At 39.4% G+C, this 27,508-nt stretch overlaps 2 protein-coding genes across 3 annotated transcripts; both read left to right on the top strand.

Moving 5' to 3' along the window:
- Window position 1: 1 nt before the first annotated feature.
- On the top strand, window positions 2-25,607 carry LOC307249416 (inter-alpha-trypsin inhibitor heavy chain H3-like; the record flags this gene model as incomplete). Of its 2 annotated transcripts, none has more annotated exons than XM_080026122.1 (22): window positions 2-15; window positions 14,005-14,034; window positions 14,355-14,378; window positions 18,111-18,265; window positions 18,436-18,540; window positions 18,660-18,822; window positions 18,949-19,059; window positions 19,252-19,380; window positions 19,612-19,728; window positions 19,863-20,031; window positions 20,151-20,276; window positions 20,366-20,547; window positions 20,728-20,913; window positions 21,025-21,164; window positions 21,378-21,538; window positions 21,745-21,771; window positions 21,869-21,961; window positions 22,080-22,193; window positions 24,001-24,202; window positions 24,326-24,498; window positions 25,046-25,157; window positions 25,281-25,607. In XM_080026122.1, the coding sequence occupies 20 exons, from the start codon at window positions 14,376-14,378 to the stop codon at window positions 25,417-25,419; spliced, it is 2,607 nt and encodes an 868-aa protein (XP_079882248.1). In that variant the 3' UTR covers window positions 25,420-25,607. The 2 variants fall into 2 exon arrangements, with proteins under 2 accessions (XP_079882248.1, XP_079882247.1); XM_080026121.1 differs by lacking the exon at window positions 2-15 and adding an exon at window positions 13,647-13,760.
- Window positions 2,018-12,562, top strand: mustn1b (musculoskeletal, embryonic nuclear protein 1b). Its single transcript, XM_080026124.1, has 3 exons — window positions 2,018-2,116; window positions 2,259-2,382; window positions 11,655-12,562. The coding sequence occupies exons 1-3, from the start codon at window positions 2,108-2,110 to the stop codon at window positions 11,768-11,770; spliced, it is 249 nt and encodes an 82-aa protein (XP_079882250.1). The 5' UTR covers window positions 2,018-2,107; the 3' UTR covers window positions 11,771-12,562.
- Window positions 25,608-27,508: the final 1,901 nt, after the last annotated feature.

Here is a 27,508-nt window from a genome sequence, read left to right as displayed (position 1 = left end):
AAGCATCAGAATACGGTGAGTTTTACCCTTTTCTTCTGCATTTTATCATGTTATATTTGTTCTAGATGTCAAACACACGTCGGTCTCATTCATCAAGTAGTAGCCTAAGTAGGCCTAGTAGCCGAAGTAAACTCTGTCTAAGTTAAATTGGCTGTATTGTTTTCTTTGAACTAACATGCTCTCACTTGGAAGCAGGCTTCACTAAGGTAGGCTACGTGAAGTAGGCTAAATCAGTTTACACTAGAAATACCTAATTGTAGGCTATTAGGCTACTTATTGTATTGATTTATTATTAGGTGTTCATGTTGCCCTCCTATCTATCTATCTATCTATCTATCTATCTATCTATCTATCTATCTATCTATCTATCTATCTATCTATCTATCTATCTATCTATCTATCTATCTATCTATCTATCTATCTATCTATCTGAAAAAGGTGAGGTGAGAGATATAATTAACCTGATCAGAGTATATAAACATATAGGCTACATGCATACGAAGCATAAGTTACCTCCAGCCTTTCACTTGCAAAAAACTAATGTGCATGTCCCAAAACATTTCACTTATTGAGAGACACATGATCAGATGGCTAACGTAGAACACACATGAGGAGTGAGATTGTGTGTCCTTTGCCTTATTTTCATTTCATTTTTTTCATTTAACTTTTATTTATCCTCGAGAGACCAATTGAAGAGTGACCCTCATTTTCAATGACGTCGAGTTCAAACAAATTCAAAGGAAAAACAACAATACATAAACAATATTCAACGCAAATACATCAAATACACAACAACAGGTGAAGAGAAAAACAATTGAAACATTTACACAGTGGTGAAGATTATTAGTTCCTTTAAGTTTATAAGTGTTGAAGTCAGGGCGGCGACCGCACACTCAAGATTGTTAGATCACTTCCAATGTTTTTAGAGCTACATGAATGACTGTGCAGCCCTTCAGATTCCCTTTGCATCGTTGAGATGGTCATTTTAAAACAGTGAGTCAGTTTGTCCATCATCACACAGTGTACACTTGTTTTACTTTATGATGCCATTTCTTATGACTGTTTAGTGTTTCCAAACTTTCCATACATGTCTACTTAATCATTTTATCCTAAATAAGTGAAAAAACTCAACCGGTAAAACATAATCTGTCACATAAAGTGAACCTAGGAAAATAAATGTATCAAAACATCATGTTCAAATGAAATGACCCTTAAGGGAAATAAACTAGTGTAATAATATATTGTTTAAAATCCCAAAATGTTTTCAAATACATGTAAACTGCAACTGTAAATTTCAGAATGAATATGACCAGAAAAGTATTTGAAGATACATAATATCTACCCAGACTTAGTCTTTGTCCACCACATTTTAACACAACAAACAGTGCTTTATTTTAAAATTGTAATTTTTGGCCTAGGTTATATCATAGCTACTCTACGCATTGATAGATTATCTTTTGGGATTATCTTGTGTGGGGCCAGATTTTACCTAAAAACTACTCAATTCTATACTCACATTAGAGAAGGCAAATTGCCCTTTTCTGTTTTGTGACTCAAACATAAGACAGCTGGATCATTTCTCAGCTCTTTTCTTGGTCCAGCCCTTATTTTGTTGGTTCATGTGTTAACTGTCTGAAAATGCTTTTGACAAGACCCAAAAAGACATTCCCTCAGACCTATATCAAGTTATAGCCAATGGAGTTGCAGGGAGGTGTTTCCAGATAGGGGACATTCTTGATACCCTTTTTAATTCCAAGTTGCACACCATGTTTAAAAGAGAGAGTATCTCTGCCAGGTTTGGCAGGGGAGGAGGAGGCAGACACTTGTGTTGTTTACAGAATTATCAGCTGTTGGCCTGTAAGATTATCATAAAAGATGGGAGACTCATTTCAGATGTACCATCCCTCACGTCACACCTAATAATACACACTGACAACAGGCAGAGGGGGTAGGGGGCCTGACTGACTCACATGGGTCCAAACCAGGACTATATATAATGTGAGGCTCGCTGTGAGACAAAGACACACACTCAGTAAACAACCAGCAACTCTGTTACACTGGAAGGACGTGTCTGTGGAACCAATAGGATACAGCAAATTCCCTCAACATGTCACAGGTAAGTTGCATCAGGTCAAACAAGCTCTTTTGACTATTTACAGAAATGTTACAGACCCAGTGTGACGAGTCTGATTGTCAACACCCTTTACTCTCCTGATTTTCTACCATAACATTCATAATGTTTCTTTACTTGACTCCAGCCAGGGGAGGTGAAAAAGAAGAAACGTCCCCCGATGAAGGAGGAGGACTTGAAAGGAGCCCGCAGTAAGCTGGGACTGAAGGGCGAGGTCAAGAGTAAAACCTATGAGGTCATGGCGGAGTGTGGTGAGTAAAGCTTTTTATGAATGTTGTTTCCTCTGACACTGAAACACAATTCCTGCCTGGCCCGTAGTAGTGCTAGAATATTACTGTTCACTTATTAGCAACTTGAATAGAAGAGGTAACTAACATTCAGTATTGTGATATTGTAAATATGTCATGTCACTGTTTCAGAATTTTGTTCTCAGGCCTTTTGTCAGATGAACAAAAAATGAATTGATTACTATCAAACAATCAAAAGTAAATTAGTGTTCATTTCTGTATCCATGGTATATAGGCTATACCTCCGATATTGATGCATGTGTTGTGCCCTACATCACTGTGGTACTGCTGATTAGTGTAGCTTCTTTTCATACAAGCATTATTGTGTAGGATTTTCTTCCAACATAAACATGTGTTTAAGGCTTTTTCATATACAGCCTATGTTTGAAGGGAAGATCCTGATATATCACTGGTTAAGGTGAGTTCCCTGACCGGGAATCAAACCCGGGCCGCGGCGTTGAGAGCGCCGAAACCTAACCACTAGACCACCAGGGACTTGTTCTGGCACCTGCCGGGCAAATCAGATTTAACTCAGCATGAATAGCTATCTACACCGAGTGAGAAATATGAGGATTGGAGTCCGTCAAACTCGGCCATAGAGCTGCTTTCCTTACAGTAGTGTTTGCTAATTAAATGTCGAATGTGGAATTAATTAGGCCTACTTTTTATCAAATTGGCTAAATACTAAATTAGAGTAGGCCAACTGTTTTGGGCTAGCCTAGGCAAGGCTTGTAAGCCTAGGCTAATAGCCCACAACATTGGTTTCTTCTACCAGATAAAAACAGACTGATGACTACACAAAAATAGGCTATTTGGGGTGTCTACAGACAGGCAGACCAGCTGTGTGACCCTGTCAGAATACTAGGGTGATAGTATTTGATTTGGCAAACATGTAGCCTACAATATAGCCATTAGCCTCGATTTTCTTTTACATATTGTACATTCTAATTGTAATGCATCTTGGATCTAACCATGTTTTCCATGATACCAGATTAATCTGCAGCTGTATTTACGAATGTGTTCTCACTTGCGGGTAAACACCATGCATCTGATGGACTTTCATAAGCCTCAGTCATCAGTCTCAGCCACTGTTTGACGAGCAGAAACAGGCTGCCATCAGGTTTGCCTCTGTGCCCTTTCAACTTTACCCACCCACACAAATGTGTTCTCATGGATTTAAATTCTAAACTTGTTTTTGTGGTAAGAATTCAAATAAAAGTTAAACATTCATTGTCTGCAGCTCACAAGAGAGCTTTTTAAATTCTGCTGCAGGGAACGTGACACAAAAATACAGGTTCCTCAACTGGGATTGTGAAGAGTTGCTGGCCACAGCGCTGCATGCTTAACCTAAAGACCTGCTTAGAGATTGTGGTGGAATTGATTATTACAGTCATAATAATTAAGTGTTTATATAGACTAATGCCATCTTGAATCTAAATATTCCTAAGTTAATCAACGAATATTCTGACCTGACCTTATGGTGAAGGTTCTGACCGTATGGTGAAGGTTGTTATGTACTGATTATGTTCTGAGATACTCAAACTCCGTACGGAAATGTATGTTTTGACTGAGATGGCTCCGGAGAACTGTGTCTGCAAGATAACTAACAACATATCTGGCAGAGGAGAATCTTGTACGTAGGCTGGAATGTTCGTGCGTAATTAGATTTCCCTATAAACTCTCTGTATGACCGCCTATCGGGGGTCATTTCACACAATCCCATTGTTGCATTGTTGTCTTGACTCATGTTTGCAAACATTAAAGATCTGTTCTATTTTTTATATTTAAACATTGTGTCACCTCGTATTAATTGACTATATTCTCATCTTTTAAAGGTTGGTATTTCAATTCCATGACAATTTGGGGGCTCGTGTCCGGGATGTCTAACTCGAGGATTCCCTGAAGCACCCTCTGACAGGTTAACTGTGCACAGCCGGAGACTGGGTCCCGGAGCCTAAACCTCTCCCCACGGAGGACCGTAACTGACCTCAGGAGATGCAGGTTGGCGCCTAAATCAGATGTGCTTCAGGGGATCTCCCGATACGGCATCCAAGAACTCAAAAAGACTAAAAAGGTGAGAACACAATGTTTAATTAAAGTTTTAAAGGCCAGGGGTCAATAAACTATAAACTATAAAAGTAAGCTTAGGGTATGTTGGACGACTAGCTTTAGTTACAAGTTGGTTTAGGACAATGGCTTGATAGCTGAACTAAAGGCCAGGGGCCAAAGACCAGGGGTCAAACTCGCATTAGCTGACGAGCTTTTCGAGGAATAAAATAGATTTAACCGGGTTAAACTATTTTATTGTGGTCCGGGACCACAAAAGATATCTTCACTGTCAGGGACAGATACTGGCCAGGGGCCAAGCTCGAGAAATAGGATAGATTTAACTAAGTTAAACTATTTTATCTAGCGCCAGGGGCACTAGGGTCAGGGACCAAACTCGAGGAATAGGATAGATTTAACCGGGTTAAATCTATTCTATCTAGTGCCGGGCACTAGGTGGTCCGGGACCACGAAAGATATCTTGTGCCAGGGGCACCACTGTCAGGGACAGATACTGGCCAGGGGCCTAAGCTCGAGAAATAGGATAGATTTAACTAAGTTTAAACTATTTTATAGTGGTCAGGGACCACAAAGATATCTTAACTGTCAGGGACAGCGCGCAGGATCCATAAAAATATTTGGCAAAAATAGACCTAAAATAAAGAACGTTCTAAAATAGTTAAAATATTCGCAAGTACTAATTGTGTGTGGTTTATTTAAGGTCTCTGTGTCTTCTGTTGGATCTGTCCTCCACTGCATTCTCTAAAATTCAATATTATTGTAAAAGGGGAACAGTCTGTTTAAACAAAAGGAGTTGGAAGTTGAATTTGACAGTTGTGCAAAGAATGTGTGATAAGGGTGGAGACTCACTATACAGGTGCATTGGTAAATTTATGGGAGGAATATGGTCTTTCCAGGAAATGTGAGCTTTAGGCTCATTAAGATAGGAAAACTAAGTTAGCAATTATTTAAATTTTAGAGAAATAAAAAGCTTGTTTTTTTGTCAAGCCTTTGTTGCAAAGTGAACAGAGACAGTGATTAGCTTAAAGGTAAAATAACTTTAACCAAAGTGTGCTAAGCTCCTCACAGGACACATTATCCCAGACCTGGACTCTCGTCTCTGGCCTAGCGGAATCTCCTCTCTCACACCTCCGGTTGCAGACCAAAACCAGCTCAACAAACTAAAGCTGTTTCCACATCTACACCTGGATACAGCCCTGCATCTGCCAGATGAGTATTTTACAACTACACCACCTTTTTCCATTTTAAATGGGGTCCAGTTCAACATGACTGGCCTAAAGAAGAGATCCTTTTATGACAGAACTAATGCAAACTCTGTGACAAGGACAATACAACCTCCGTATGGCCCAGCTGAAGGCCTATGGACACATGGAAAAGGCGGATGAAGAGGACCAGAGGCAGAGGCAGAGCCAGCAGATGGCTAAAACACCAGGAACATCAACAAGACTGATTCTGTGTTGGGACAACTTGCACTGGGCAGGGAATGTCCTGAACAACAACCAGAGAATGGACTGCAGTTGCAGTTCCAGGGGCGAGAGGCAGTGAGAGAGTGGGAGACTGACTGGACGGAGGGGAGAGACAGAGAGGGGTCCACAGGAGGGTGAGGTGCACCAAACATGCAGTGACTCTCACTGTCCAGTAATATTATTATTATTAAATGCTTAATTCCCCCATCTGAATTGTCTACATCAGAATTGTTAGTGTCACGCTAGGTGATTACATTTTTGGCTAATTATGGTATAACGTATCTAATTTGGTTTGATAGACAACTGAGTATTGTACTGTATCCAAGGTCTCCATGTTTACATTCCTATCTTTGCAGGTGAAAACTCCACAAGGACATTTACCCAAAACACGGCTATAGGCCGAGCAAGTGACTGCAGTGACTAAAGTAGTGTTGGTTTAACCACGAGAGCATGTTTCCTTTATATACACACACAATTACGAAACAATTATTTAATGATAGAAAAGTACTTCTAATATTGCGCTATAGCATCGTTTGTGAGCAGAATTTTCTAAAAAATAACAGTGTGTAAGACGGGATGTTATTATTCCCAAGCCACACAATTTCCAAAAAGGGATAATCATTTTTAAATGACTTCAGAATTTTCAAAATTAGTTAAGCCTCTGCAGAGCAAACTTTATACATGATCATGGACTGACTGATGACTAAGACTGACTGTTTAATTTTTTTATAACCTTTTCCTAATTTACTGCGTTCTCCTTACAGACAAGAAAAATTAATGGATAGAAGGGGAGACAGAAAAAGGCAATAGATAAGTCTTTTCTCCCTCTCAGCAGAGCTGATAAGAGCTCAGGAGAATGTTTCCCAAAACAACGTTTGTTTCTAGACAAGAAGGACAACCCGTGTTTTGACCAAATTTAGTTTATCTTACACAATAAATGTGACCTGGGTAAAACTTTGAGAACATACGAACAATATGTCGAGTTTCTGAAGAACTTAAAGAATTGATTAATTGATGTGCCTATTGTTTCCTCATACCCAAAAGTAACTCATAAGATAGAAGAAGCTAAATTAGAACATGTAAGTAGAAATAAAGAGGATGAATTACTTTTCATAGCAGCTGCAGTTCAAGCACTAAGGGAGATAGACTTGCATGCAGCAGGAGGGTCAGGGATCAAAGAGGGAGGAGTGAGTGCGATAGAACCAAAGTACATCAGCCGGCAGAGCAAAGCACACACTTCCCCACACTACTCACAAAACAATAACTTCAGAAACAATTGGAGAAAAGGACAGTGTAACTTCTGCGGGAAAAAATTGTCAGACCATACAAATTTAATTCAAGCAGCTACAATTAAACTTTCTTCTTCCCCTATTGAAGACCCACTAATGCCAGTAGAAATAAATGGGTCCACAGTGTCTATTTTGGTTGATAGTACCCCTTCAAAGAGTATATGCTGTTTGATGTTGAAATTGAACACTCTTATTTGCAGTGATAATATAAGACAGCTGTGAGATATGACTAGCAAGATGTTACCACCAGAGTCAGAATTGATTATCTTTGTTGAATGTTGACTATAGTTTTTGATTTTGTAAATCCAAAAGTTAAAACGTAAAGTGCCAAAATAAATTGTTGTGCAAATTAGCTGTAATGTTGAGATCTATTATATTTTCTTGTTCCTGCTGCCTATGCAGTGGCTCAGACACAGAGATTCTATAGAGAGAGCTGTTGCTGAGGAACAAATTATGAGATACAGAGACGCATTTACATACAATACAGTGCCTAAAATTATGAGAGGAGATTGACCCTTGGACTCCGTCTGGAAAGTATCCTAAAACTATTTACGTTGCATGATCTTGAGATATTATAAATGTTGTTTTCCTTCATTTCAACTTGGTTGTAATAAACGTTTCCTTTTGACTCAGATAATTAGCTTATTGACTATTAGACATTTAAATGCACATGATTAGTGAAAGAAGCAAGGAACATTTACTTTATGATTCTACAATATGTGTTTCATCAATTAAATAGTCTCACACACAGGAGAGAGTAACTCATTCTAAGGTTTCTTTCTACATGCAGTCACAGACGGCAGTGAGTAAAAACAATAGATAAGGTGGCAGACCTTGAGAGCAGCCATAGATGTCTCTCAAACAGACAAGCACACGAGCTACAGAATGAAATGTGATTCCAGGCAGCTGATAGCTGTTGAAGGTGTTGATGTCTCTGATTTGCCAGATGTTTTTAATGTGTTTTACTCACATTTTGAAACATCTGATTTCTCTGAGCATATTTCTATGTTGAGGGAATTTTGGGTCTTTAGTTGTAATATTAATGGGAAAGATTGAGAGGTCATATATGCCTATCTTGTGTGTCTGTCTCTCAGACTCTAGGTCAGCCTTGTAGCCTGTTAGGAGACACAGGTCAGTTGTATAGATAAAGTCTCATCTCCTAAGACTCCAGAATGTTATGGTTCACTGTGTTCAGCTCTGAACCAAAACATTGGTACGCTTGGTGCCCGAGCCGGGGAGGTGATAGAGATAGCGCGAGGTTAAAACACAGCTCTAAGCATGAATTTGTCAGAATTGAAGTGCAAGCCACGAGAGTTGCAGTCCGGTTCTCCTTGGCCAAGTCTGTAATAAATATTGCTTCATAACTCATCCAAGCCTCCTGAAATATTCTTCCACCTGAGTTGACCTCCAACCTTAAACAGAACTTCCATCACAATAACCAGCTTAAATTTCATGCAAATACTGAGGTCATTGTGAAAAAGGGAAGTTCATTACGCCGCATGCAAATGAACAAAGAGTTCACTTGTTGAGAATGCTCAACTCTTTCAGTGTCTCCAAAGTTATTTTGAGAACTTTTTATCAGTCTTTCATTGAGAGTCTTTTAACTTTTTCATTTACATGCTGGTTTAACAGTCTGTCAGTAAAGGACAACAGTGAGGTACTCGCACTCATTTATTCCTGCAGCCATCAGGTTACTGAATGATCACAAGGGTCAGGAGTAGGTGGAGAGCAGCGTGTAGTTGGCTGATTGTTCTGACAGGTTGAGTTGAAGTGAATGTGAGTTGGATTTGTGTGTTGGACTGCTGTTTGACTATTTATGTTATTTCCTACCTCGTACTGCTTTTTATAGTATTTGTTCAAATGATTTTTTACTGCGAACTGGAACTGTAAACTAAATTGCCCTTCTTGGGATAAATAAAGCTTTTTCTGATTCGGATTCTGACATGGGAGTAAGAGAAGGGGGGGGAATAGAAATGAATTATTTACAAATAGCACCAATTTGTTTTAACTAGGCTTCAAAAACTATTTTAAACTGTTGTTTAAAGTATGTAGTGTGTCCCTAACAGTGTTAACATTGGATTCCTTTCAGAGAGAGAGAGAAAGGGAGTGTGTGTGTATGAGTGAGTGTGTGTGCTGGTGTGGTTGAGTGACCATGGGACACCAACATTGAGTGCCTGTGTGTGTGTGTCCGAGGGAGAGCGTGCAAGGATGAACGTGCATGTGTGTCTGATTGAGTTTGACAGCCTGCATGTTTTTGTGAGAGAAGGAACGGAAAGCGTGCTAGTGTGTGTCTGTGACTGACTGCATGCATGTGTGTGAGAGGAAGGGGAGATTGATAATCACTCTTTCAACAGGTAGAGCATCCGACCGCCAGAAGACAGAAGATCTCCATTGATAACATTTTTAAATTTGATTAAATCCTGCGACCTAAAAGCCACCATAGCGATACACAATAATACCCATTGTATTGTTTTTTTTTCTTTAGCTCACTTCACCTTTTATCTGGTTAAAATGTGTTCACACATTTGTTTAGAAAACTTTGATCTAAAATATGATGATTTTGTTTTAGTTTTCCCTTTTGATTTGAACAGGTACTGGTACACAACAGGCCTCAATACTTACTCACAGAGTTTTTTGTTTAAAGTGCCTAATTTGTCTCAGGAACAATGGTTGCAGGACAGGCTAGGCCCATGGGGAGCAGTTGCCCTTCAAGTTCTTTTTCCATTCCTAATCATGTTTGGTGCCTTCTTGTGTCTCTGTACTTGTACCCTTACCTGCATGAGAGCCTTGCTACACAGATGGATAGCCAGTGTGGTTGGAGGAAAGGTGGAGCAATATGCTCTCCTCCGTTCTCCCAGACGAGAATCCTTTGATCCCTGGGATGTGGCCGACTCACTCCCAGACATTGAGCAGCTGCACTACTTGACCGAAGGAAGCTCGTAGGCCTCCACTCTACCGAATGTGCATGCTTCAAGCCTAGGGTTGAGGCAGACCCACGACTACAGGACTAAAGAAATCCCGGAAGGATGACAACAAGGGCACACGGTAAAGGTGTTCGCCCCTACGAAGGGTCATGTTCTAGAACCTCTGACCCAGGAACGTATACCCACAGGTAGCATGCTGACTCCCGAGCCCGAAGAAACATCCTGCCATGTGGGTGTCCCTCTGCATCCCACGATGAGAATGACTACAATGAAATAATGACACCTGAACACCAGGCCTTTGATTTATGCTAACCTTTAATTATATCCTGCAACTTAACATTACCCTTACGATATATTAATCTACATTTAATAGTTAACATTAATTCTTTCTTAAAACATTTTATTTAGTTTTGTTTAGAATTATCCTGTCATATAACATTACTTTTGATTTAAATCTTTTAAGCATAGCTGTTTAATTTTTTGTTAAACAGAACTGTCTGAAAATTTTTTTTTCCTCTCTAACGATCTATGAGGTTTTTTTCCAAATGATAAGTTCTGTTATAGTAAGTATAGTTAGTGCATAGAATTCTTTTGACCTCCTTTTGTCAATTGTGAGGGGGTGGGTTTGCTTCTATGTGTATAGGTGATGATGACCTGTGATTTTTGTCCGTCTATTTTGAATACACTGGTTAAGGGGATAAAACACCTGAAAGGCCACTCAGGCCTTGGCGGACAATCTCACAGGCCATCATGTAGAATTTTAATACGCTTTTGTTTTTCCATATAACATTTTTAATCTTTTAATTATTAGAACTTTTTTTTTTTTAGAATAATTATATTTGTTATTTATTTATTATAATAGGAGGGAAATGTGGTGGAATTGATTATTACAGTCATAATAATTAAGTGTTTATATAGACTAATGCCATCTTGAATCTAAATATTCCTAAGTTAATCAACGAATATTCTGACCTGACCTTATGGTGAAGGTTCTGACCGTATGGTGAAGGTTGTTATGTACTGATTATGTTCTGAGATACTCAAACTCCGTACGGAAATGTATGTTTTGACTGAGATGGCTCCGGAGAACTGTGTCTGCAAGATAACTAACAACATATCTGGCAGAGGAGAATCTTGTACGTAGGCTGGAATGTTCGTGCGTAATTAGATTTCCCTATAAACTCTCTGTATGACCGCCTATCGGGGGTCATTTCACACAATCCCATTGTTGCATTGTTGTCTTGACTCATGTTTGCAAACATTAAAGATCTGTTCTATTTTTTATATTTAAACATTGTGTCACCTCGTATTAATTGACTATATTCTCATCTTTTAAAGGTTGGTATTTCAATTCCATGACAAGATGAAAAGAAGCAGAACATTTTTTGGTCTCCTAAACAACACTGAGTGGAGATATATGATTTGTTGAGGATGATCAGTCACCTGGTTTGAGCATCTGCTTTTCTTTCTGTGTCTTTTCCTGTGTTCAGAGCGTGCAGGCAAAGTGGCTCCATCAGTATTCAGTGGTGTGAGGTCGGGGGCAGAGACGGCCCTGGACAAATCTCCTGTTGCCAAAGCTCCTGGAGCCAGTGTGTTCAGCAAGTAGACCTATACTGCAGGATAAAACCACAGCATTAAAGCAACACACACTGTTGTCTTTTCTGTCTCTGGGTCAGTCGTGACACTGCTTTATATCGATTGAACATTTGTATTTATTTTCTTCTTTTTTTAAAGACATGGGGTTCAAGAGAGATAAATGGGCTCGTCTTTTGCCATTGGTGTATGTGGAAGTTACTGCTATGGAAGCAGTTGTTGAACTTTTCTTTCTACATTTCTGTGATGCTACGTAAATGAAATGGAGCAGGAAACCAATATAAAGTGATATTTTTTTAGTTTGCAAGCAGAATACAGCATAAAGGCACACAGCATCTGTTTGCATTGACGTACACACACATGGGTGGAGTAAAGTATAATGTATGGTCAGGCATGTGATGATTAATCTTAATGTCGGTGTAGTCTAAATCACACTGGAATGTTTTGTATACATAAAGTTATGACCTCTAATATTATTTAAACTTCCAAGTTTTACATTTTTTGGGGGGGTGTTTTACCAAGAGGAAATAGTTAAAAGAAAATGTAAATTTGATTATTATTCACTCACTCATTATTTTCTATCGTTCAACGTGCAGTTCTGTCTTATGAATTGTGTGTCTTATTTTATAAAATGTATTCATAGTGTGATGATTCCACTTGTAATTTTAAATGAAATGAACATGTTTAAAGTCTTCAGTAAATAAAGAACCAAAAATACAAAAAATTCTACTAACAGTTGATTTTATTTTAATGTAAAAAGAGCAATCGTCAATTGGCTGGATACACAATTCCAAATTAATGCTAATTTTGCTCCACATCAGCTAACATTAGGCAACTCTGTGCTAACAAGGTGCCGTGTCAACATAAAACAGCTCAGTTTTGGTATGTGCCCATGTGGCTCCATATTTAATAAATGCTTACCTAAAAAATACATACTGTTCTATTGTACACTAAATGTAGTAGGATATTTTCACTGCTGATATGCTGACTGATACTCTGCACTACACTGACGCATGTCCAAATCGTGAACAAAAAGTGTTTGTTTAATGGGTCCAAAGTGTCAAAACTAGAAATTTAACAAATAAACCAAAAGTTATCAGCTAAAGTTAAATGTAGGCTATACATATGTGTGGAGTTATCGAGTATTGTCCCCATGTTTTCTCGGTGCATCATGCACAGATTTAATTCTGAGTAACATTGTTTATTTGTCTCCATATTGCTAAAATGGTCTGATTCACTTACACGACCTATGCCTGCCAAGTAGAACTTATCAGTCTTTTTTGGGGCAGGGGGCTAGATTCACTCACAAACACACAAAGGTCCCTCTGATTTCCCCACAGTACTTTACTGTTTGCTTCCCATTATGAGGGAAATTACGTAAACACATATATGAAATGAAGCAGAGCGGGCTGCAGAGTCTAGCAAAGGAGGAGACTAGCTTTGCGTGTGTGGTGGATAAAGCAAACTTATTAGATGTTGAACGGATAAATAAACAAATTCTGTACTTCAATCTACCGACATCTTGCAGTAACCGACAACACTATTTAAACATATACACACCCCAAAATATAAATAGAATACATTTTACTTTACAAATAATGAGGAGCAACACAAGCTCTGGGTGTCAAGCTGGTCATGTTGCCAAACGTCTGGTTTGGTGAAGGATCGTTGTCATGAATACAAAGATTCACACAGTTTCAGTCTGAGCACAGATATTTTCTCTGAGCTTTACAAGCACCAACATTGGGACCTCTAGGCCTCCTGCACATTGAGCTCAGGTCTGTTGGTCAACTCTCCAGGAGAACACACACACACATTCTGTCCCTCCCTCTGGGCAGAGAGCTTATTTAGCAGCAGTGAAGTCAGACACTATTCAGTGAAGTTTGGTCATGTCTGGACTGCTGGGTGTTCGCCTGCTGCTGCTGTGGGGCAGCGCCTGCCTCTGGCTGCCTGGCCCTGCTCAAGGCGCTCTGGTCATCTCCAGGGCTCACCAAGCTCTGCAGGTAACTTCACACACTTCAAACTGTGCTCCTTCAGTACAAGTCTGAACCTAGATTCCTACCATCCAACCTACTATCATATCACTCCTTCTATCTTCTCTTTGCATGTGTATGTGTAGCACACAATGTTGATTTAAAGTTTTTCCTTAAAGATATGGTTCAAGTTTAAAGTTAAAAGTGGGGTTTATATCTATAAATATTATATTTTGGCACCATGTCAGTTGACTCTGCTCTATTTGTCTTTCAGGAGACAAGAGGAGCTGCCAGACCACTGCAGGTATTTGGTAGAAAATATTTACAAACAGTCCAATCATTTTCTGCTGAAAATATTATTTAAAGTTGCATCTTTCTGCTTGTACATTATTCACAACACTTCTGGATAGATATTATATTGGTTACTTAATCACTTTCAAATAACTTAACCCTTAAAATTCAAATGAATAAAGGTCTTTTGTAAAGAGTAAAACAAATATACATTTCTGAATAGCATAAGGCAGCAGTCGTAGTAGATATTCCTGCTTTGTGCAGTCTTAAATATTGATTTTCCAAACCTAAACCGAATATTACCTAATTATTTTCTTTTCGTCTTTGTTACAGAAAAGAAGTACAAATGAAGCAATGGTAAGAAATAAATCTGTTTGCATCTATGTTGATGATGAGAAATATTCAATGCAGTACCATTTTATTTATCCTGTATAGGCATGTGCAATACACAGCAGCTCAGGAACCTGATCAACAGACATTCACACAATAAATGAGGGAGGGGTGAGAGTAAAAAACACTATTAAATCAACAAACGTACAGTTAAAAGGCCTTTAAGTAGAAAAACGTTATGTTGGGTGAGGTTGGTAATGGATACATATAGGAAGCCTTATAGCAGTGGAAATAAAGGATAAGCCATTACTTTTGATTGCAGTGAAACATGCTCAGCCAGCTTCAATATGCCCAATGATATCCTTGTGATTTGTTCACACAAAGAAACAGCTGATCCTCTATTTGACTCCTGTGATTTTTGAACTGTTGTTGTTGTTGTTTACTGATAAGGATTGTGGAACCAGCTAAAAATAACAATTAAAAAAACACAACTGGTTGAAAATCTGTTTAGTTCAAATATCCACACTATCCCAGCTTAGAGTATGCAGCATCCAAGTTGACTCACAAGTTTCATCGAAACACTCCCAAAGTGGAATCAGTGACATACTGTTATGTTGTTCAAAAAAAGTTTCAAGCTGTTGCAATTTTCTTTGGCAGCAATGAGGGCAGCTTGCATGATGTAGACTTAGTCCAGTGATTCAGTTTAATATGACTAACTTAAAATAAATGTCTAAGTTATAAGTGTCATACGTATAATAATATTATACCCAGGGGGCAAAACCCTCTTTTTTTTGGAAAACAGACATGGGGTGTTGTAAAAGGTTGTTCACCAGAAATTATATCTAGGACCTTCAAGGATCACAACCTGGGTGGAAAACCTGGTCAACTACCTGCTGGAAAGCTACAGGGGGCGAAAATAGAAAATCGGAACCATGGTTTAATGCGAGGGTAATTTATTTTTTTTAACTTATAGATATCATCTTGAAACTTTGCCAGTTGATTACTGGCATTAAAACAATGCTTTTTTGTATTGAAGTTTTTTTCAAATATGTTTTAATATAGGGGAAGGTGGGGTGATTTGTGCAACTTTTTACTCAAAGTGATTTTAAAGTGAGGCCTTGACAGTTATGTCTCCAACTCAAATATGTACATATATTTCAGGATGTTGTGCATCCCTGGCAATAAAAACTTTGGATCTGGAATAAACTGTTTAAGAAATATAGCTTTCGGAAAAAAAGTTGTCTTGTCGCACAAATCACCCCACGTAGTGGGGTGATTTGGGCGTCATTTTGTCACAATGACAAAGTCACCATCATCATCTTTCTGGCCATCTGAACTCTCATCAGTGGTGTCGTTAAGTGGAATTGAGATGTCACTCTCTTCTGAGCTACTGTAGACAATCACTTTCTTTTGGTGACCAGCGTATACAGCCATGCCACTGGCACAACTCTCAGAAATGTACTTTGCACTAGTTGCTCCGTGCTTGTGGAACCAACTGCCACCTGACAAATGTGATTCCCCCTACATTTCTGCCTTTAAATCAAGGCTCAAAACCCATATGTACACCCTGGTGTTTCCTCCCCATTAACCTCTGCACTACTTACTTACCTCTGCACTACTATCTGTGTTTATGTGGATGTATGGGCTTTACGTCTTTTATTTTGGTTATTGTTATTTTACCTTCATTGTTTACCTACTGAATGCACTATGTACAGCACTTTGGACAGTGCAAACTGTCATAAATGTGCTTTTATAAATACATTTTACTTACTTACTTACTTATAACTCACCCAGGCCCTTGCGCACAAATCACCCCATCCCCAGAATTTTGGATAATAGGCATGATGCAGCAATTTAGGGTTGACATCGTGCTAACTATATAGACTCAAAGTGTAGCATACCAAAGCACTAAAACATGTGTCAAATGTTTTCAAACGTGTCTATAATTGTTCAGACACAATAATCAAAAAACCTTGATCATGGAAATTTTACTTTGAAAGGCAAAACACAGTTTTTTGAGCTTAAATGTGCTTATATCTTATTCCTTGTGTCTCCCTTCTTTACAGGATGAGTCAAATGGATGGCTCTTCTTAAATATGTGGTCACATTTCCAATTTCTTCCACGGTTTTCTAGAAACAAGGGGTTTTGCAACTTCCAAAATGCACAAATCACCCCACCTTCCCCTATATGCAAATTTGGCATATAAATTATGCACACATTTGCATATCTTTAAAAACCAAAAATGTAGATATTGGCTAAAGCCAGAGTTAAAATCTTTTATGCATTTTGACATTATATAAGTGTGTTAAGTTTCTACATAACAAACTTCCTCTGTGAGAAATGGTGTGATAATTCTGGTTTTGATAGTGGTTAGATTGACATGATTTGATAGTTTTTTTCATTACTCTGACCCAAAAATCTCAACTTCTAAATCACTTACATCAACTAAACTTTCCATAATCATTCTTAGCACTATTCTGAATGTTATTTAAGAAGGACTTTTTACACAGCCTTTTTTAATTTTATAAATCAAAAAATACTATGTACAGGTCTTAAAAATGCATGACGGCATGTTTTGAAGAAGAAAATGTCTCATAAATCAGACTATGACAACATATGAAAAAATCCTTCTTCAATAACCTACAGAATAGTCACACCATTTCTCACAGAGGAAGTTTGTTATGTAGAAACTTAACACACTTATATAAAGTCAAAATACAATAAAGATTTCTACTCTTGCTTTAGCCAATATCTAGATTTTTGTTTTTTAAAGATATGCAAATGTGTGCATTATTTGTGAAATATGCTAAATTTGCATATATATTCAAACATTTTTGAAAAAAACTTCAATACAAACAATCATTGTTTTAATGCCAGTAATCAACTGGCAAAGTTTCATGATGATAATTATAAGTTAAAACATTTCAATTTTACCCTCGCATTAAACCATGGTTCTGATTTTCTATTTTGGCCCCCTGTAGCTTTCCAGCAGTTGACCAGGTTGTCAACCCAGGTTGTGATCCTTGAAGGTCCTAGATATCATTTCTGGTGAACAACCTTTTACAACAGCCCATGTCCAAAAAATCACTTTGCCCCCTAGGTATTACCTGAAATCATAACATTCCTGATTTTTATTTTTTATTTTTAAATAGTGAAGGCTCTCTCTCTGTGTCCACTCCCACCCCTTCCATAATGCGCAAAATGGTTTAGTCTTGCCAAGCTTGTCTACACTAAACTAAAGTGCTGAAATGCACATTATCGTCATAAGGAATAGGAAAATCAGGCTACCACAAGAGAAATAGAAAGCAAAGAAAGTGAAGCACAGCAGACACAGTTAATAATAGTTTTTGGAGCATTTTTACATTTTTGAACTAGTGTTTTGGCCTATCATATAAATCAGCATCAAAGCTGCTATGTCATGGCATTATATCTATGAATATGACCTATCAAAGCTGAAAATCATCAAACACATGGGCCTTACTTAACATAATTTAACCGTAGTCAAGTAATTGTAGGATATAAAGGAAGGAGGGTTGGAGTAATTTCAAACTGTGCAGACTGAACGCCATGTAGATGATTATTATTACTTTTTAACTTGCTATAATAGACACTACAGATTCATAGGTTAAATTATTTGTGACACACAAAAAAAAGTGTGACATGGATCAAGGAAGATATGAGGCCTGCAGGGACTCTGTATGGGGCCCAGAGTTTCCCTGTTGGTCAGTGTTTAAATTCTGTCCGTCTCTCTGTCTCAGGTGGAGGTGTACAGTGTGACTGTGGACTGCACTGTGACGTCTCGTTTCGCCCACACCGTTATGACCTCCAAGGCTCTGAACAAAGCAAACTCCTCCCAGGAAATCTTCTTCGAGGTGGACCTGCCCAAGACGGCCTTCATCAGCAACTTCAGCATGTCCGTCTTTCACCACTCGGATATCCACATTTCCTCTCAAAATTAGAACCATTTGTGTGTGACAGCGATTATCCCTGCTCCTTTTTCCTGCTGTGCTCTGCAGCTGATTTCTCTTAGTGATAGAGTTAGTTAGTAGCCTATGTACAATTTTCCATGTTTGTGCCTCACAGGGAAATTGAAGGTGAGTTGTATGTCGGGGAGGTGAAGGAGAAAGAGAAGGCCAAGAAACAGTATGAGAAGGCCGTTTCCTCTGGACAGACTGCCGGGCTGGTCAAGTGAGTCCGTCAAGATTGTAAAAAGTCAAATGTTCATTCAAAGAAACGCTCTGTACTGGACTTTCTTATAGATTATTTTCACATATGAGGCCGTCAATTGTGTCTGTGTTTAATTACAGGGCATCTGGAAGAAAGATGGAGAAGTTTTCGGTGTCTGTCAACGTTGCGGCTAACAGTAACGTGACTTTTATATTGACCTACGAGGAGCTCCTTCAGAGGAACCTGGGCCACTATGAGATTCTGACTCGAGTTAAACCCAAACAACCAGTGCAGGAGTTTAAGGTGAATCCATGTCCATGTTCTTGTTTTCGGATCCTGCAGCTCGGTGACTTCAGATATTCTAAATGAGAGGGTTTTACTTCACCAGCGATGTCTTGTCTTTCTCTGTCTTTGCCTGTATGGAGACAGATCGTGACAAACATCTTTGAGCCTCAGGGCCTCTCTTATGTCGACGCCCATGCAACCTTCCTCTCCAATGATTTGCTCCCTCTGGTGGAGAAAACTGTCACAGACAAAAAGGTACATAATCCAACCGACCTTTTGAGACGCTTCTGTATCTCTGACACTTGGCCCGCACGTCCTGAATCCCAACTCTTTTTCAGTTTTCAAAAGAGTCTCACTTTTCTCACATTTCCGTCACAGTAAAACGCCTGGCCCAAGAGGCAAGACGAGTAAGCTAAACTGATCATATATTATATATCCCACTGTCAGGCCCACATCTCTTTCTCCCCAACTCTGGAGCAGCAGAGGAAGTGCCCAAGTTGCGACGGAACAATCATCGATGGAGATTTTGTCATCAAGTATGACGTGAACCGAGAAAAGAGCTTCGGAGATATTCAGGTCGGCTGTCTCTAAATACTGTGCTCAGTGTCTGCTGAGTGCACATGCACGATACACAAACAATACAGATTTTCTTTAATGCTGAGCTCTAAGAGAAAACAGAGGAATCTTTGTTTACGTTACCCAGCAATCAACTATATTTGAGAGAAAGATTCTTGCAATTCTCGTGTTGCCTTTGTAGTCTTTCACGTGCATTATTATTACAGTGTTTTGTGATTCTCTACCTTTCAGATTGTGAACGGCTACTTTGTGCACTTCTTTGCTCCATCCGACCTGCCCAGAGTTCCAAAGAATGTGGTGTTTGTGATTGACAGGAGCGGATCAATGGCAGGAACAAAGATGGAACAGGTGAGAGACACTTTCTTCACGCATTTTTTAAAGCATCCTTGGAGAGAGACTGAGAGCAAAGAATTTAACTGCCAAAGACAATTAAAATACATTTGGCTTTGCTTGACACCCTCTGACTCTGTAACTCTTTGTAGACTCGAGAGTCATTGAAGCTCATCCTGGACGACCTCCACGAGGAGGACCACTTCGCTCTCATCCAGTTTGATTCCGAGATCGATTTCATGGAGGAAACACTTGTCAAAGCAACCAAGGAAAACGTGGCCAAAGCCAGGGTCTACGCCGATAGCATACTCGACAGGGGAGGTTGATAGAAAAACAATAGACACAAGCTATTATGCTAGATGTTGTCTTCACTCCATGAATGATAAAAACACATCCTCATACTATACAGTTTACAACGTTTTGTGCGTTTCTATTTTTAGCAACCGATATCAATGACGCAGTGTTAAGAGGTGTGAAAATGTTGGCCAACGACAGGCAGCAGCAGAGGCTCCCAGAGAGGAGCATCGATATGGTTATCTTACTGACTGATGGAAACCCAAATAGTGGTGAGCATACAGAGTGCAAATTTGATCAATGTGTACTGTACTTTTTATTTCGCCTGACATATTTTGTGTGATTGTTTATGTTTTTGAAGGGGAGTCCAACATCCCGAGAATCCAGGAGAACGTACGTTCTGCTATTGGAGGAAACATGTCTTTGTTCTGTCTTGGATTCGGAAACGATGTGGATTACTCCTTCCTGGATGTGATGAGCAAACAAAATAAGGGAGTAGCCCGCAGAATTTACGAGGGTTCAGATGTCACACTACAACTTCAGGTTGGAGGGGTTTAAACCATGAATACATCTTTGAGCCAATAGTTAGAATGTTCTAAAATGAAAATAACCAGCTACAGTACTTCACATTTTCCCACACTTATATAGTCCTTATTTTTGATGTTTCTATGTAACGCATTTTGTGCAAATACATGACATACAATCTGTGTGCACATATTTCAGGGTTTCTTTGAGGAGGTCTCCAGCACTCTGCTCCTGGAGGTGGACATGCGTTACCCGGACAACGCAGTGGACTTCTTGACCACCAACCACTTCAACCAGTTGTTTAACGGCTCAGAGATTGTGGTGGCCGGTCGGCTGACTGACAATGATATGGATAACTTTATGGTGGAAGTGTTCGGCCAAGGGGTGAGGAGAAGAAAATGGCAGAGATTTAGAGGCAATGCCGAGGTACAGAGAAGATGGGGGTTTCACTCTGTTTTTAAGACATCATTTCATCTCCTTTTCTCCCCCCTGTAGTTTGAGGATGACTTCAAGGTGCAGGGTCTGGCCAGTGCTACGGACTGGGCTGTTATGTACCCAGAGGAGGAGTATATCTTTGGGGACTTCACAGAGCGTCTGTGGGCCTACCTCACTATCCAGCAGCTACTGGAGAACGGGTCAGTTTGGGTAATTTCACTCAAGCTGAGGCCTGGAATGCTTCAGCTTGGAAATCTATACTTCCCATTGGTCTCATGAAAATCTGTGTCAATTATACTTTTGGCCATCGTTTAAGAACCCAAGATAAATCTTGTAATGTTGATTTATAGATCCCATGGTATTCTGGATGCCACATGTGGTAACTTTACTTATATAATTTTTCATTCTTGCAGAAAGAGCGCTGACACAGACAAGAAAGCCAATTTGACAGCCAAGGCCTTGGACATGTCTCTGCAGTACAGCTTTGTCACCCCTCTGACCTCCATGGTGGTCACCAAGCCTGAAACGGAGGACGGCACAAACAGCCCTCTAATTGCTGACAAGCTGACTGAGGGTAAGGGAGGAAAGAAAGGCATTAAAATGTGATACTGGGCTGGCTTTTTCTGAACACGCAGAGCAAAACATCACGGTAATGTACAGTATTCACATGCAGCACTGACTATTGGATTCATGCTTTCAACATATTATTTCTGGTGCTCCAGTTTGAACTGTATACATTTGTCCATTAGTTTTTTTGTTTTGTTCTTTGTTTGTTTACAGAGCAAAGACAACAGGCAGAACGAACGTGTAAGACACTAATTGTTTCACATGTAGCATAAAAAAGATGGGATTTATTACATTTACTGTATTGCTTTAAACTGGAATTTTCTATTTTTCTATTTAGCACGTCTATTTAGTCATTTTGGCACCCCAATGAGAACAAGTGCGTACAATCAATTGAACACATATTCGCCCCGGCCAGCTCCCACATATTTTGGTAAGTGCATGTTAACATTTGTGATTTCCAGTGAAATGTCTCAACAAGCACTCAATGTATTACCACAAACGAAACATTTCTACTTTGTTAACTCATTGTACTCTGGTGTCCCCTGCAGTGGACGGAGATCCTCATTTCATGATAGAGCTCCCGGACAGAGACGACGCGCTGTGCTTCAACATCAACGACAAACCAGGAACCATTTTTAACCTTGTCAGAGACCCCCAATCAGGTCAGTCATAAGATTATCATCAGGACTTCCTTTCCTCTTAACAAGTATAAGATTTAGTCCATAGTGTCCATTTGACTTTTCTTTCCTTAATGCACTCCTTTAAGAGCAATATTTTGGACATGACTCATTTACACTCAACAAAAATATAAATGCAACACTTTTGTTTTTGCTCCCATTTTTCATGAGATGGACTTAAAGATCTAAAATTCATTCCAGATACACAATATTACCATTTGTCTCAAACATTGTTCACAAATCTGTCTAAATGTGTGATAGTGAGCACTTCTGCTTTGCTGAGATAATCCATCCCACCTCACAGGTGTGCCACATCAAGATGCTGATCTGACATCATGATTAGTGCACAGGTGTGCCTTAGACTGTCCACAATAAAAGGCCACTCTGAAATGTGCATTTGTTTGCTTTATTGAGGGTCTGGGGACTCAGAACCAGTCAGTATCTGGTGTGACCACCATTTGCCTCATGCAGTGCAACACATCTTCTTCGCATAGAGTTTATCAGATTGTCAATTGTGGCCTGTGGAATGTTGGTCCACTCCTCTTCAATGGCTGTGCGAAGTTGCTGGATATTAGTGGGAAGTGGTGCACGCTGTCGTATACGCCGGTCAAGCACATCCCAAACATGCTCAATGGGTGACATGTCCGGTGAGTATGCTGGCCATGCAAGAACTGGGACATTTTCAGCTTCCTTAGAATTGTGTACAGATCCTTGCAACATGGGGCCGTGCATTATCTTGCTGAAACGTGAGGTGATGTTCATGGATGTATGGCACAACAATGGTCCTCAGGATCTCATCACGGTATCTCTGTGCATTCAAAATGCCATCAATAAAATGCACCTGTGTTCTTCGTCCATAACAGATGCCTGCCCATACCATAACCCCACCACCACCATGGGCCACTCGATCCACAACATTGACATCAGCAAAGCGCTCACCCACACGACGCCACACACGCTGTCTGCCATCTGCCCTGAACAATGTAAACCGAGATTCATCCGTGAAGAGAACACCTCTCCAACGTGCCAGACGCCATCGAATGTGAGCATTTGCCCACTCAAGTCTGTTACGGCGACGAGCTGGAGTCAGGTCAAGACCCCGATGAGGACGACGAGCATGCAGTTGAGCTTCCCTGAGACGGTTTCTGACAGTTTGTGCAGAAATTGTTTGGTTATGCAAACCAATTGTTTCAGCAGCTGTCTCAGTGGCTGGTCTCAGACGATCTTGGAGGTGAACCTGCTGGATGTGGAGGTCCTGGGTTGGTGTGGTTACACGTGGTCTGCGGTTGTGAGGCCGGTTGGATGTACTGCCATATTCTCTGAAACACCTTTGGAGACAGCTTATGGTGGAGAAATGAACATTCAATGCACGAGCAACAGATCTGGTTGACATTCCTGCTGTCAGCATGCCAATTGCACGCTCCCTCAATGCTTGTGGCATCTGTGGCATTTTGCTGTGAGACAAAACTGCACATTTCAGGGTGGCCTTTTATTGTGGACAGTCTAAGGCACACCTGTGCACTAATCATGATGTCAGATCAGCATCTTGATGTGGCACACCTGTGAGGTGGGATGGATTATCTCAGCAAGCAGAAGTGCTCACTATCACACATTTAGACAGATTTGTGAACAATGTTTGAGAGAAATGGTAATATTGTGTATCTGGAATGAATTTTAGATCTTTAAGTCCATCTCATGAAAAATGGGAGCAAAAACAAAAGTGTTGCGTTTATATTTTTGTTGAGTGTATGTGCCAGTAAATCATACATGGATCCCGCGTTTTATTCTTCAGGTATTTTGGTCAACGGTGAGATCATCGGAGACAAGAAAATTGCCCCCGATGGTAAGATCAGCACCTACTTTTGGCGTTTTGGTATCATCCACCAGACGCTGGGGGTGAGGCTGGAGGTGAGCACTAAGGACATCTCGGTGTTCCAGGACGGCAAATGGGTCAAACTGCTGTGGTCGGATGCAGCTTCTCTCAAAGGAGAAAAGTATGTACCGCTGTCTCCCTTAGTGAAGGAGAGCTATCCCTCTACATGAGTCATATGAAATACAAAATGCAGTTCAGGATGAGAAATTATCATCTTTCTCCCTTGCTCTACTTCCTCCTCCAGCGTGGATCTTCTTTTGAACAAGGGTCGCAGCCTAACGGTAACTCTAAGAGATTCAGTCAAGTTTGTCATCCTGCTACACAAGGTGTGGGAGAAGCACCCCTACCATCGGAACTACTTGGGTTTCTACACCCTGGACAGCCACCTCCTGTCCCCTTCTGTTCACGGCCTGCTAGGTACAACGTAATACACATATGTGCCAGTTTGGACTTGAAAAAGGTTTTAAATTGCAGTCTTGAAATTAACTAAGGGATCCTGCAGACAACATGTTCAGCTTAACTTTATATGGTGTTCTAAAATGTCAGTTTTTACAGCAACATAAAAATGTAATAGCACACACATCACTATACAGTTTGTGTCTGTCAGGTGAAGACCTAATATGTCCTCCATGAGTAATTTCCTTTTTGAATACGTCAGACATCAGTTTTTGTTTTTCAAACGACGTTAAATAGAAAATAGCCTATATGATGTTTTGCAGTAAAATGTACTGCCATTACCCAAAACCAAATTTGGAAAATTGCCTGCGTCGATCATCTTTCTTTATATAGTATAAACAGAAATACTTAAACATATTGGACTTCCAATCGGTTTGACAATGAAGTATTATACCGTAGATATGATAAATTATGATTTTAAAAAAACTATCGTGGAGAGACATAGGGCCATAATCATATTATTTTCAAACCATATCTACTTTAAATGTTGAATTGTCCTCCACACCAGGTCAATTCTACCATGGGATTCAATATGAGGTGACAGACCTACGTCCAGGTGAAGTCCTAGAGAAACCAGACGCCACCATGTTTGTAAAGGGACAGGAGCTCAATGTGACCAGGTATGCTACACGTTTCAGATAAGTCTGTCCATACCATGGAATTTTTGCATGTATGTGCCCATGAATAAATGTCGGTTGCTTTATATGTGCTATTAAAATGACATTTTCTGGGTCGGTCCACAGAGGCTGGCAGAGAGACTTCAGGAAGGATGTGAAGAATGGAGAAAATGTTCCCTGCTGGTTTGTCCACAGTAATGGAACAGGCCTCATCGATGGAGATGCGACAGACTACATTGTCTCCGGTCTTTTTAAAACAGTTTAAGAACAGATTACACAGCAATATCTACCACAGAATCAATCAAATCAAATCTGCCTGACTGCACACCCTGAATAGCCTGACATCATGTACCCAGAGGCAAAAAGGCTTCATTCACAGCGTTGCATAGACAATTCTCTATCTGTGTTATTGCTGGAATTAGAAGAACGAGAAGTAAAACAATCTAAATGTAGTGAGAAATGCTGCATGGGAGACAGCCTTAGCAATAACTGGTGTTGAAATAAAAAAAAGATGGACTCAAGCTGGAGTTTCTCATTTAATTTCAGTTTTGATTGTTTTCACCAGAAAAGACTGCTCAGATTTGTCAGGTCTTTGCTTTGGTAATTCCTTCTTTTACCCGAAAGACATTTTGAGTCCCCTCGCTCGTCCCTACGTCTCCACATTAATGCACTGCGGTCTTCAAGCAGCAAGTTATCTAGCATCATCTCAGATCCATAAGTGTGATAAAACATGATAAAAACCATCAAAACAGACATTGGGAAGGATTTTTACCTGCTCCGCCATTGTAGGCGCATAAACATTCACCCATGTGTCGCTCTGGCGTGCACCGGCAGTGAGACCATGGAGTGTATATACTATATATGAGTGAGACGAGTGTCGGATTGTAGCGTTCTCTCTTCTGATTGGATAAAAATTTCGGGATACTACAATAAGTTTATTTGCCGATTACATGCATAGCAGCTGACTGAGAGCTCGACTTTATGAAACGCGCACATTATGTAAGTGAACACTGTATGAATAAAGAGCGATTTTACACTTATATTAACATAAATAAACCGCTTACTTCACCTTTAAGGCCAGACACTGCAGATGAAAAGGGTACATTTAAACTTAAAATTATCAACATGAAACTTCGGCACTTGATGACTTATATTAAAACAATAATTTTTTACATTACAATTTTTTCAGAAATGTTTTAATAAATATGCAAATTTGAAAATATCTAACTAACAACTGACAATTATGCGCAATTTTCATCTCTTTAAAAACAAAAATCTAGATGTTGGATAAAGCCAAATTTAAAATCTTTATTTAATTTTTACAACATATAAGTGTCATATTAGTTTTTTTTAGATATTGCCTTTTTTCACTTCATAAATCATACTTGTACAGGTCTTAAAAATGCATTATTGGCATGTTTTTAAGAAGAACATTTTTTCTTAAATCTGACGATACAACATATTAACAAATCTGTAATATCTTTCAGAATACTGCTAAGAATCATAATGAAAGTTTGATGTAATTGCTTTAGAGGTTGAGATCTTTTGAGTATTGAAAAAAAAACTAATGTGAGATGGGCTAATGGCAGTTAAATATGGTTATATAGGAGAAATATACAGACGCTAAAAGACAAATAAGACAGACACCTCAACTTATGATCGACAGTTTATTTATACTAGTGTGAAAGAAGAAATGTTATGGAAGCTAAAAAACTCAAAATGTACCATTGCTTGAAAAAACAATCTTTTTGCCTGCAGTGTCAGTGGCTTTTTCAAATTTCAGGAGAAGAAGTGTGATCAAAATTGTTTCCACTATAGTTCGGTTGGTTTTTCAAATGACATCTATCGTAGGACATCTATACCCCATGATAAAGCTATAGTGCGTAGTTATGTTGCCCCCATGAGGAATTCTCATTTGAGTAATTACAACAATACTGTCAGCACACCTACATGAGGGGAACCTTTGGTGATCTCGCATGGATCTTATACCTTTAACTATATATATATATATATATATTATTTGCTGTAGATTCAACAACTGAAACATTTCGTAGGAGGGGGGCGACACCAATTTGTAAACACTGCCATACTAAGAAATACAGAGAGACTTTTGTGGAGCTGACAGGCTCAATCAACTTTCCTTTGGCAATGGCTTGAATGTAACATACATTAATTTATATAAAAAAGCTATGTACAATAGCTTTAAATAGTGTTGATAAATTGGTGAAACTTTCCTTCATGATCAAATAGTCCAAAAGGAGAAGACCTTTGTTTGCTAAATAAATGACTGTTTTGCTGCAGTAAATATCAACACTTAAGGAGTAGGCTAATTAATTTTGGTTTAACTGGTGCCA

Source organism: Ammodytes marinus (genome assembly GCF_949987685.1).
Source record: "Ammodytes marinus genome assembly, chromosome: 4".
NCBI classification, from domain to species: domain Eukaryota; kingdom Metazoa; phylum Chordata; class Actinopteri; order Uranoscopiformes; family Ammodytidae; genus Ammodytes; species Ammodytes marinus.
The sequence above is the reverse complement of the archived record's forward strand: the minus strand, read 5'-3'. Positions and strand labels throughout refer to the sequence as shown.